At 40.4% G+C, this 11,153-nt stretch overlaps 1 protein-coding gene across 1 annotated transcript; it reads right to left on the reverse strand.

Annotated features, from left to right (window-relative positions):
• Positions 1-574: 574 nt before the first annotated feature.
• LOC121521825 (alpha-1-antitrypsin homolog) lies at positions 575-9,436 on the reverse strand. The gene is made up of 4 exons (XM_041806000.1): positions 9,202-9,436; positions 1,280-1,654; positions 845-1,115; positions 575-662 (listed from the first exon to the last, which is right to left on the reverse strand). Exons 1-4 carry the CDS (start codon positions 9,428-9,430, stop codon positions 575-577), a joined length of 963 nt encoding a protein of 320 aa, XP_041661934.1. The 5' UTR covers positions 9,431-9,436.
• Positions 9,437-11,153: the final 1,717 nt, after the last annotated feature.

Raw genomic sequence — 11,153 nt, forward strand, 5'->3', positions numbered from 1 at the left:
GTTTACTGGGGTAAAACTGATGAAGAATGACAAGGCTTTAATATCAGGGAGACACGGCCAACACACAGCAAACTGGTGCCTGGTATGAAACTGTGACAGTGAATGCCGGAGCGGACACATGCAGCTGCAAGCAGAAAAACACACAGCCAATCCAAAACAGCCGGTTACTGCACAGACACAGTACAAGGAGCGCTGTGGCCAGATGACATCACACTACCAGTGCAGACTAAAACATGGTGTTCTCCTGGTGAGTTCATACATTCAAATTTGATCAAAATGCAGATATCTAGTGAGTTTTTTGTTCAATATATGATGAGAGATTCCTTTAGCATACTGTGTTACTTTTTACTTTCTCCTCCTGCTTTATTTCATTCTCACAACCCTCATCAGTCACCCTCTGTTTACATCTGAATCACTTCAGTAGCTGTAACTTTTTAGTCTCATCTGCTGATTTAATTCTATCATGTGCAATTTTAGCCCATTTACAGTCTGATAATTGGAACAATGTTAAATCCACTTGCATATTCTGTAAATCTGACTGAATAAAAGAAAATAAATCCTGAATTTTCAGGCTTTAATTGTTGTGGAGCATTTGAAGAGCATTGCTCTTCAAGGAAGCATCAGTAGAGATGGAAAAGTTTGGCAAGAACAGCTCTATGTAACTGAGAAACAGAAGGGCAATACCAGAAATAAAGCATGAACAGTTGAACAAGTCTTTTGTATTTTAACTGAGTTGCTCTCATCACACAGACAAAACAGTCTATTATTCATTATTGAACATGAGGTTTTGTTCTTCTCTTACACATTTATTCAAAAACTGGCAAATAAAGTTGATTGAACTTACTCCATAGAGACTGAGTCCCTCCAGCGTCTGATGTGGTCCTTGTTGATGTAGCCCTCCACCTCCTCCATCTTGTCTTCATCAGGCAGGACGATCATCATGGAGGCGTTGCCCTTGTAAGGCAGACTGACGACGGTGGCGTGGTTTGCTCTGTCCCAGTACACCTTGTAGTCCCCGGTCATTTTCATCATATCCACCTGAACTTTGGTGGTCTTGTCCACATGAAATTCAGCCTTTCGTGTCATGTAACTTTGGAACGGGTTCTCCCACAGTCCTACAAAAGACACAAACATCTTATGAACTGACACTGGACTTCTGACCCACAACACTTAAATGTTCTATAAAGATCATTAAAATGGTTTATTTTACATGTTGATGGTTGATCCCTTGCTCCATAGTTGGCCTATGAGAAGACCTGAATTCAAATCAGCACATTACCTTTAAAGTAGACGTAGTTGATCAGCACCATGACCATGTCAGGATCCAGGTCCTTCACCATGTCTCTGATCTTGTCCTGGGTTTTTTTTGCAATAAATCTGTTGATCTCAGCTGCAGCTTCAGAGAGATCCTGGCTGACAGTGAAGATCTCACCAGAGTAAAACTCCTTGACATCATTCAGGAACGTCTCCAGAGGATTGAAGCCAGAGCGCACTGCAGCAGCATTTCCTACATCCAGCTGTAGATTCTCCTGACTGTGTCCATGGACCTCAAAGAGATGTTTGTACGCTTCATTGACCTGGGTTTGGTTGAAGGCGCTGTAGCCCAAGGTGGAGAACAGCTGGCTGTGGGTTTCACCTCCAGCCCCTGCAGACACCACCCACATAGCAGAGACATTTGGCCCAGATTTGGCATGAAGATGGCACAGGTGGCATTCAGTAGGCACTGGCATAAGGCATGTGAACCAAACATGGCCCAGGTGTGGCAAAGGTGGCACTGTCTTGACTCTGGCAAACAAGATATGGGCCAGTTGTTGAGTGAAGTATCTGGCCCAGAAATCAAATTAGAACTCTGGGCCATATATGTATAGCCAGTCTTGTCCCACCCTTAAATGCAATTCAGATATTTTTGAGATTTTTTTTCTATACCCAGTCAGTTGTCTTGTTTTACATCACAGATGTAAGAAGAATTTTATCCATCATCACACACGCATACGCATGTGCACGCACTCACTCGCGCACACACACACACACACACACACACACCCAGATTCAGAGAGAGAGAGGGACCTGGGCTGTGTTTGAAATGCCACACATAGCGTCAACGATGCAGATATCAATGAAAATCGCATATTTGATTGGTCAATCATCATTTTCGCCCCCTCTGTAGTCGTAGCTACGCATGGCCACGTAACGTAAGGTTAACGGTCGACTGACGTCAGCTGAACAAGAATCCCGCCCGTGGATGCCGACGCTGTTTGAAGACAGCTGCCCATGCACACTCCGGTGAGACATCCAGCAAAGACGTGGTGAGTGAAATGCATTAATTTTATGTTAAGGATAACGTTTGTCTTTTGTGACAGTACACTGGCAGTTACAATATAAAGACAATTCTGTCTAGAGTCTAGCCTGAATGTTAAAGAGAGCTAATGACGATTAGCGTTAGCCTGAAATGCGGGGAAATGATGGGCTGCTAGTACTGCTGCTAGCACAGCCATGGCTTTTTTCTGCTGGCATATGGCAATAAAAAATATATCGTGCTTCAACTGAAGTACTATTCACATGTAGGTTTTCCTAAATTTGTCACTTGCTCACACTTGCTGTGTCTAAATCGAGAGACTGAAGCGCGCGCATTTTTAAACAAACCACACAGCAGAGCTCTGTGCAACGTCGTAGGCGGGTTGGACCTGGTTTTAACCTGCTGCACACATGCCACCTTTGCATGCCATTTTCACTGTGCATATGAGTTCAGTGAAAATGCAGTTGGTTGTACAGTCAGAGGTGCTGCCCGGGATTTCGGACACCATGAAAAGAAGTCTTTCTGGGCCCCCCATAGCCGGCCTTGTGGCTGGCGGAAAATGTTGATACCGTTTTACGTAAAACTGCATTTTAATGATATTTTTGACTATCATTCCCATATTTGTGAAAAGAACATGACAATTGCTTGGTAGGGGAAGCACTGAAAATACAATGAAATTCACTTAGATTTAGTTATTTGCTGCAAGACTGATACTCTGTATTCCAAAAACCCATCTCTAATTTGAACATTATCATCTATAGAACAAGATGCAACCATTTGTACCATTAAGTCCCAAACTACTGACCAAACATTATATTTCAGAGATGGCTGATGCTTATTAAATCATTAAAATCGTTCTGAAATAAACAGACTAAAGGCTTTTTATTATTATTTCAGAATGATTTTGATCCTTTAATGTTTTTTTCTCCATAATAATCGATTAATTTAACACACAGCTGCTCACCTCCTTCCTCAGGGGGTACCTGGGCTTGTTCATGTGGGGTGGGGGGGGCTGACAGACAGCTGCTGCAGCTCCTCTTGACTTGTCTGTGGGGGGGGGGCAACTGATTGACTATGGGCATAGCAGCTTGCTAAACGTTTGCCTGCATTGATTATTTAACTAAAACAAAAGTGAAATGTCCAGAGTTTTCTTCAGAAATATGAGCTAATATGGGGAGAAAAGTGAGCTAGTTCATCAACTATGGACAAAGTTAGGAATAGACAACAGGGAATGTTCCAGAACTTTCCATCACATGAATCACTAACAGACCCACCTTGCCTATGGAAGAACTGGGTGACATACTCTCTGCCTCCACTCGCTGTCTGTGAAAAGTTAGCGCTCTGCAGGCTGTCTAAGCAGGTGGACTGAACCATTTTAGGTAAATGGGGGGGGGCTTGAGAAATGTTTTGCAAAACAAATAAACTTAGTGTTACCAATACATTGTATATAAAATATATGTGTAATCTTAAGTTTATTACTGAGTGCGATATTTTTTTGTCAGTATTATAATTGTATTAGGGGCCTCTCTGGGCCCCTGTCAATCATGGGCCCCTAGAATCCTTCTCCTTATTCTCCCCTTTTTGGCGCCCCTGTGTACAGTATTTGAAGCTTAGGCTATAACGTTAACGTTAAAAACTTCCTGAATTGGTTAACTGGGTGATTTTTTACTGCATTCACACTGATTTATTCTAATGTGAAAACTCTCACAAGGTTACTCTGGTGTGTTGCATTGCCTGTTATAATAAAGTGTTAATTAAAATAATTTTCAACAAATTGTACTTTTTTCTATAGTATTTACCTGTTTGAGGTCTGTGCAGCCGCTTGTCGAGTTGAAAAAAAAAAAGCAGAGCAGCCACGCTAAAATAGAGAAGATGCCCTTGTAGGTGTAGATAAAAAATGAATGTTTTAACAGCTTAGCCAAAAAATGTGTCGTGTCAGTTATATTTGATTCTCAATTTTAATTATCAAAATTGTACTTATACATTAGATAATTTTATAATTTGGACTATTCTTTGTCTGTTTCAGGTTGAAGGACAATCCACTTCAGTAAAGGTATGAAGAAAGCTTGGATGTACAATGATAGGAGCAATGCCCGAAGAAGGGCATTAAAGAGAGTTGGGGAACTGGTTGAAAATGAGGTGGATAAAGAGGGGTGGGGGATGTCAATTCTGAGTTGAGTGTTTGTGTTGAGGATTCAGAGGAATCTGATATGCAAGTCAGTGATGACGAAAGTGATCAGGGTCTTGACGTCGAGGATATAGAAGAGGCAGAGGCTTTAGCGTCTGATGAGGATTTGCCTGGTCTTGGAGACCAGTGTCAGAATGATGTTCATCTGCAAAGCTCACTGGCAGATTGGGCAGTTTCATTTGGTATTTTTCTAATGGTTCTGTCAGCGCTTCTGAGCATCTTTAAAATATACCATCCTTTCCTGCCTAAAGATTGACGAACGTTGCTGAAAACAAAAACAAGCTACAACATTAACAGTGCAGCAGGTGGTGTGTTCCATTATCGTGGAATTTTGAATTCCTTTGAGAAAATCCTGGATAAAGTGTGGTCTTATGTGCTAGACAGGCATGCATTTAAACTGCAGTTGAATTTTGATGGTTTACCACTCTGGAAGAGTACTAGTACTCAGTTTTGGCCAATCCTTGGTATGTTACAAGGATACACAAAGAAACCAATGTTGATTGGACTGTTTTGTGGTACTTCAAAGCCAAATTCATTGGCTGAGTATTTTCATGATTTGGTACATGAGCTGAAAACATTGAAAAGTGGGTTTCTGTTCAAGCAGAAAACCTTCTTTGTTAATGTTGTTTCTGTTGTGTGTGATACCCCAGCCAGAGCCTTCATAAGAGGTGTGAAGTCACACAATGCTTACCATGGATGTGACAAGTGTCACCAAACAGGTGTCCGCAAATGTAATCGAATGACATTTCCTGAGGTCAATGTGAGGCGCAGAACTGATGACAGTTTTAGACAAGCAATGGATGAAGAACACCATGTCCATCGCTCACCTCTTGCAGAGGCATTGATATGGTTGCTTGCTTCCCATATGATTATATGCATCTGGTTTGTCTGGGTGTAATGAAGCGTCTTTTAGATTTGTGGATCAGCACCACTGGCCCACTGCGCTGTTGCATTTCATCTAGTCTCACTTCCATGGTTTCAGATAGACTTCTTGCACTGAGAAGTTACATCCCCAGTGAGTTTACTCGAAGGCCACGGACACTAGCTGAACGATGTAGGTGGAAAACCACAGAACTCCGCCAGTTCTTGTTAAACACTGGTCCGGTTGTGCAAAGGGGTGTACTAAAGCCTCAGACCTATGATAACTTCATGCTTTTGTCAGCAGGTGTGTAATTCTTGGCAAGTCCAAAGTATTGTTTGGAGATGAATGACCTTGCTAATACTCTGTTGGTTTCATTTGTTGAACATTTTGGCCAGCTTTATGGTGAAGAGTTCTGGGTTTATAATATTCATGGTCTGGTGCATCTCAGTGAAGATGTCAAAATCCATGGCAATTTAGATCTTATATCAGCATTTCCATATGAAAACTTCCTAGGAAAATTAAAGAAATTGGTTCGGGGGCCATGCAATCCTTTGACTCAGGTGATGCATAGATTATCAGAGATGGAAAATGGCGACTACAGTCCTGATGTTAAAGAAACTCAAAAACTTTATAAAGAGCATATGGATGGGCCAGTGCCAGAGTGCTTCTCACAACGGGTTTGCCAGTTTAAAGTGCTTGCTTTTGATGGAATAGTTGTGAAATCCAAAGAGAGAGATTCTTGTATCAGAATTGATAACAAGTTGATTTTAGTCCAAAATATTGTCGAGGATAGAGGAACAGTATACATTGTGGGAAATGAATAAAAACAGGTGGAACACTTCTTTACATATCCAGTTGACTCAAAAGAGTTAGGAATTTATGTGGTTTCCAACCTTTCCACCAGTCTCAAGTGTTTCATGTTTGGAAGGAATCTGCAAAAGTATGTCAGATTACCATTCCAAAACAAATTTGTTGTTGTTCCACTTTTGCATTGAAACTTAGTTGGCTAAAGAGCATATTAGTGTAATCATTCTTGATTTTCCTCAGATGTTTCATATTGTTGTCTTTGACAACACTAATGAGGTTGAAGCTGTGCCTTCAGTCTGGATAAAAAATGGAGAGTGCATGTGGCCTCCAAATAAAACTGATGTGACAAAAGCTGTAAAATCCCAAGAATGTCCTGGACATGGATGGAGACCCATAAGGCCAGAATTATTTTCACATCAGGTAAGTACAATTTTGTCAACTCCACCCTTAGATTGAGCTAATGGTATGTTATTTATTACTTAAAATTACTTGTGTTTTTTTGGTATTTTTCTAGATGACTACAATGAAGCTAGGCTTAAACTACCTCAAGCTGTTGATAACACAGACCTTGGAAGTGATGGAGGGGACTCTCCAATAACATTCAAAAGGAAAAGGATGTAGGTTATTTTTATTGTTTTTGTTAAAACTGTGGCACACAACATTTGAAAGTGATTTAATTTTTGATGAAATTATTTAATTGTTTTTAGACGCAAGAACATTCTATTCCCTGGGGAGGAAGATGACGATGATGATGATGATGATGATGAGATGAAAGGCATCATGAAAGTAACAAAGTCAAGAAAAAGGTAAGAAGTGTCAATCCCTACTTAAATTACAATGTGTTTCGTCACAACAGATAGTACTAAGATTTGTTTTGTACTTTTTAGCAGATTGGATTCATTGCCCAATGCTCCAAAGATTCATGTGCAGAACAACACTCGTGCATTAGAGCCAGGGAAGCAAAATGGCCCTGAGATCCACCCCACTGGCCACAGCAGTCCTGAGCTCTATTCAAGTGGCCACAGCAGTCCTGAGCCTTTGATCCATCCTCTGAGGTGCACCAGCAGTGAGATACATTCACCAAGGAGCACCAGCGGTGAGATGCATTCACTTAGGAGCACCAGCAGTGAGATGCACTCTCTGAGGCACAGCAGCAGTGAGATACATTCACCAAGGAGCACCAGCAGTGAGATACATTCACCAAGGACACTGAAGCCCTTGAGAGGCGCACCGCACCTTCTGCTGTCCCATCAAGGCACCCCGAGTCACATCAGAGCATTGAGCAGACCTCCAGTCTGCAAACTTGTAAGTATTCACAAATATTTTTAGTATGCTAAAATGAGATAATTAGGTGATCTGGAAAAAAGTGGTGCTATTATGTACTATATACTTAAGTAGATAGCATCAGATTGAACATGGATTTTGTACTATTTCTAATCTTTCTTGTTCATTTTATCCACAGGCCTCTTGCATAATATATTAACAAAGCAAGAAATGATGATGGAGCAACTGCGAATCATCTTTAAGACTCTGCAGGGTATGAAAGCAACTGATGAGGCAGAGATAGGCCTTGATCGAAATTTGTTGCCACTCAAAGATGTTGGTTCTCTTCAGAGCCTGGAGGAACAACTGCAGAGTAGCCCTGACCTCCAGAAACAATTGGTATGTTGGCATATCATATGTAGTGACCACATCTCATTAAACTGACCTGGCTATCTTCCAAAAGTGCTCTTATCTTAAAACTTTGTTTAACAACCTTTCCAGTGTCAGTATTAAACTTTTTCTTTGAAAAAAATCATAATGAAGTGATGATGATATGATTTCAGGTAAATACACTGGCTCTCAAAGGTGGGGTGGCCATTCGTGAGTGTGTCTGTAGGATTATGCACGCAATGATCACAAACTCCCTGGCAAGGAATATAAACATGAGAGGAATAAATGGAAAGATTGGTTTCCAGCACCTACAGATACGAAATGTTGTTACTGGTAAGTTGGCCTTGATACCAGCAGTTTCATACCTATGTTTAAGAATCTTCAAGTGTTATTTTTATTGATCATACATTGATATTGACAAGCACAAAGGGCTGTTTGTCTAACACACTTCCCATCCTTGTTTTTACATACATCAGTTCAAAAAAAAATCTGTTTCCTTGTACAACATATTAAACATTGGGAAAACACTTGAGATCTGACACCACAATATCAGTTTTAGTAGAACTGTTCTTTTTAGTAGCCATATTACCTGATGATACAAAAAGTAATTTAAAACCATGTGTGCATGTATGTTTCAGCTGCTGTGAGGCATAACCACCTAATGTCTGGGGCCACAGACCAGGATATCGATGCCACAATCAAAAGATGGCTACATCTGGCTCCTGATAGGGATGGTGGCAGGAAAGAGAGGATGAGGAGAAAAGAGGGCATGGAGAGCACAACAATTAGATTGACTGATAAATGCTGTTCAAGAGCATGCTGTTTCCTAGTTCATGGACTCACAGTGTTCTGAAATATGCAGTCTTGGTTCACGGACTGAGTGCTCAAAAATCTGCAATAACCTGATTCATGGACTTACAGTGTTAAAAAATGTGCAGTCTTGGTTCACGGACTGGTTGCTCAAAAATGTGCAGTATCCTGATTCGTCGACTGACAGTGTTTAAAACTGTGCAGTATTCTGGTTCGTGCACTGACAATTTTCAAAATGTGCAGAGTTCTGGTTCACATGGCTTAAAAATAAACATGTTTATAATACTGTAGTTGTTGAGGCCTTTTTGTAAAATCTGGGTCAAATATGGCTCATGAATGAAGTGGCTTAGTTAAGGTTGAATTAAGGCTGATATCAGGAACCAGTTCTGAAAATTGTCTGGTCCAACATAGGGCCAGAATAGGGCCAGCTATGGTTATACAAATTGGCTTAGATATAGGCCTTATGTGGCCCATGTTTTGGATACCAGATGTGGACCACTAAAGGACCGTAATTCATTGCTGTATGTGGGCCAAGTGCAATTGGGTTGTGTGGCCCATCACTGGGCCAGACCAATTTTGCTATGGGCATGGACAGGACAGTAGAGATTCCCAACGGTGAGTAGAAGATGTTCTTTCCAGCAGCAGTGTTAGCCTTCAGACTTTTGTAGAGGGCAAAGGCAAAGTCAGCATTGGGGGAGGACAGCCTGTGGTAGCTAGTATCATCAGTATGGCTGTGTCCAGAGCTGTGGGGGTCTGCCCAGACTGCAGACAGCAGCAGTGCTGTGAGTGTACAACAACTGAAGATACCACGCATCTTTACAGCCTGGTCATGCGACAGGAAATAATGTAGAAATTTCTTAGCAGTTTTTCAAGTACATTGACTTGTTGACCACCTTTATGAATGAGCATATAAAACAAACCAGAAATTGAATCAAACTTTAAAGGTTGGACATAACAGAGAGAATAGAAAGGCTAAAGTCAACAGTAGTTTAAGAGTTGACATTTTTCAAACAGAACTCAATCTCTTTAACTTTTGCAATTTCCTGTAACAAATACTCTCCATTAATTCTTACAGGTCTGATTAAAAAAAGTCTCTCCGTTACAAAAACATCTTACTTGAAGTTGTCATATCAGTTATTCATTGGAGATCTTACCGTTAATGTCGTCCTCAGTGCAGTTTGTCAGAAACTTCACTGATATTTAGGAGATTGATGTGAGTCACTGGATAGATCTGTTAAAATTTAACATGGATCAGCCTCCTCTTTCCTGTGCCTGGAAATGCTGCAACACAGTACCTTGAACTTATCATGGCTAATGTTACCTTTATTGAACTTTCTGGGATCTGGTCTAAAGGTTATATACACCAGACTTATGGTAAATATGATGTCCTGACAAAGGTAGTTCAGGGCTTGTTAGAAAATGTAGGTGACTGATTCTGAAGCATTTCCATTTGACCTCAAGTCAAAAATATACATTCAGTAAACCAACTCCACACTGCAAAGGTACAGCAACATCACACAGTAACAGGATGTAGTTAATGTTAGCAGTGCTAGCACCGCAGGCCTTCAATCCTCTTAGCAGGTTAACATCCACAATCTTGACCTTAAACTCATCCCTCAATGCTTCAGTTATATGTGGCTGTAATCTGACAAAGCCTCTGGACAACTTTATCCCCAATTTGTAGATCAAAATGATGCTAAACCACACTGTTCCTTCAACAGTAGATAGGTGCTGTAGCAGTTAATGTTTCGAAGAACAACTGCAGTGGTGGTTTGAACATCAAATATGTGATCTGTTCATAGAAGTTAATGTGGTTTTTATAAATTCACTTTGTGGATAAGGCTAAATACAGGAGAATACAACAACCCAGAGGATTGTACGTTTTATTGTAATGTCTTACCTCAGGTTGCTTTCAACTAAATGTGAACTCAGTCTCACTTTAAGCTGAATGGGTGCTTATTTATGCAGATTTTAACATAATTGCTGAATTCAGATATGGCAGATTGGTGTTCTGTTTGATTTTGAAAGCAAGAGGGATTTTGACTTTTGTGTGTTTTTGGTGTATGTGTGATATTGTCTTGTCAACATGGATGAAGCAATACTGAATAGAGACCACAAAACTCAGTCAGGAAGAATCATATTTATTTTAAATCTTGACATGTAAATTCTGCTGATTGAATCTGTAGTGAAATGACTCATTGTTGTTGTTCCATCCTTTTTCTGGTTCAGAGAGGAGACTTATCTTTTTATGAGACCTTAATCCAAGGGATGTAATATCTAGTCTAATCCGTCCATTGATAGCCTAAAAACCGGAAGAATACTAAGTGAAGTCTGTGAATCTGATTGAATAACATACAAGAATTCCTGACATTTCAAGCTTCACTTTTCCAGTTACATTTTCTATTCTTCCATAACCAGATGTTACCATGAGTTTTACAACATCAGTGTCTTGCAATATTCATTATAAACAATTGCAGAATATTTGCATTATCAGCCATTCTATCAGGCATCGTATCATAGCGTACAGTATCTGCATT

This window comes from Cheilinus undulatus, linkage group 14, assembly GCF_018320785.1.
Source record: "Cheilinus undulatus linkage group 14, ASM1832078v1, whole genome shotgun sequence".
Taxonomy (NCBI): Eukaryota; Metazoa; Chordata; class Actinopteri; order Labriformes; family Labridae; genus Cheilinus; species Cheilinus undulatus.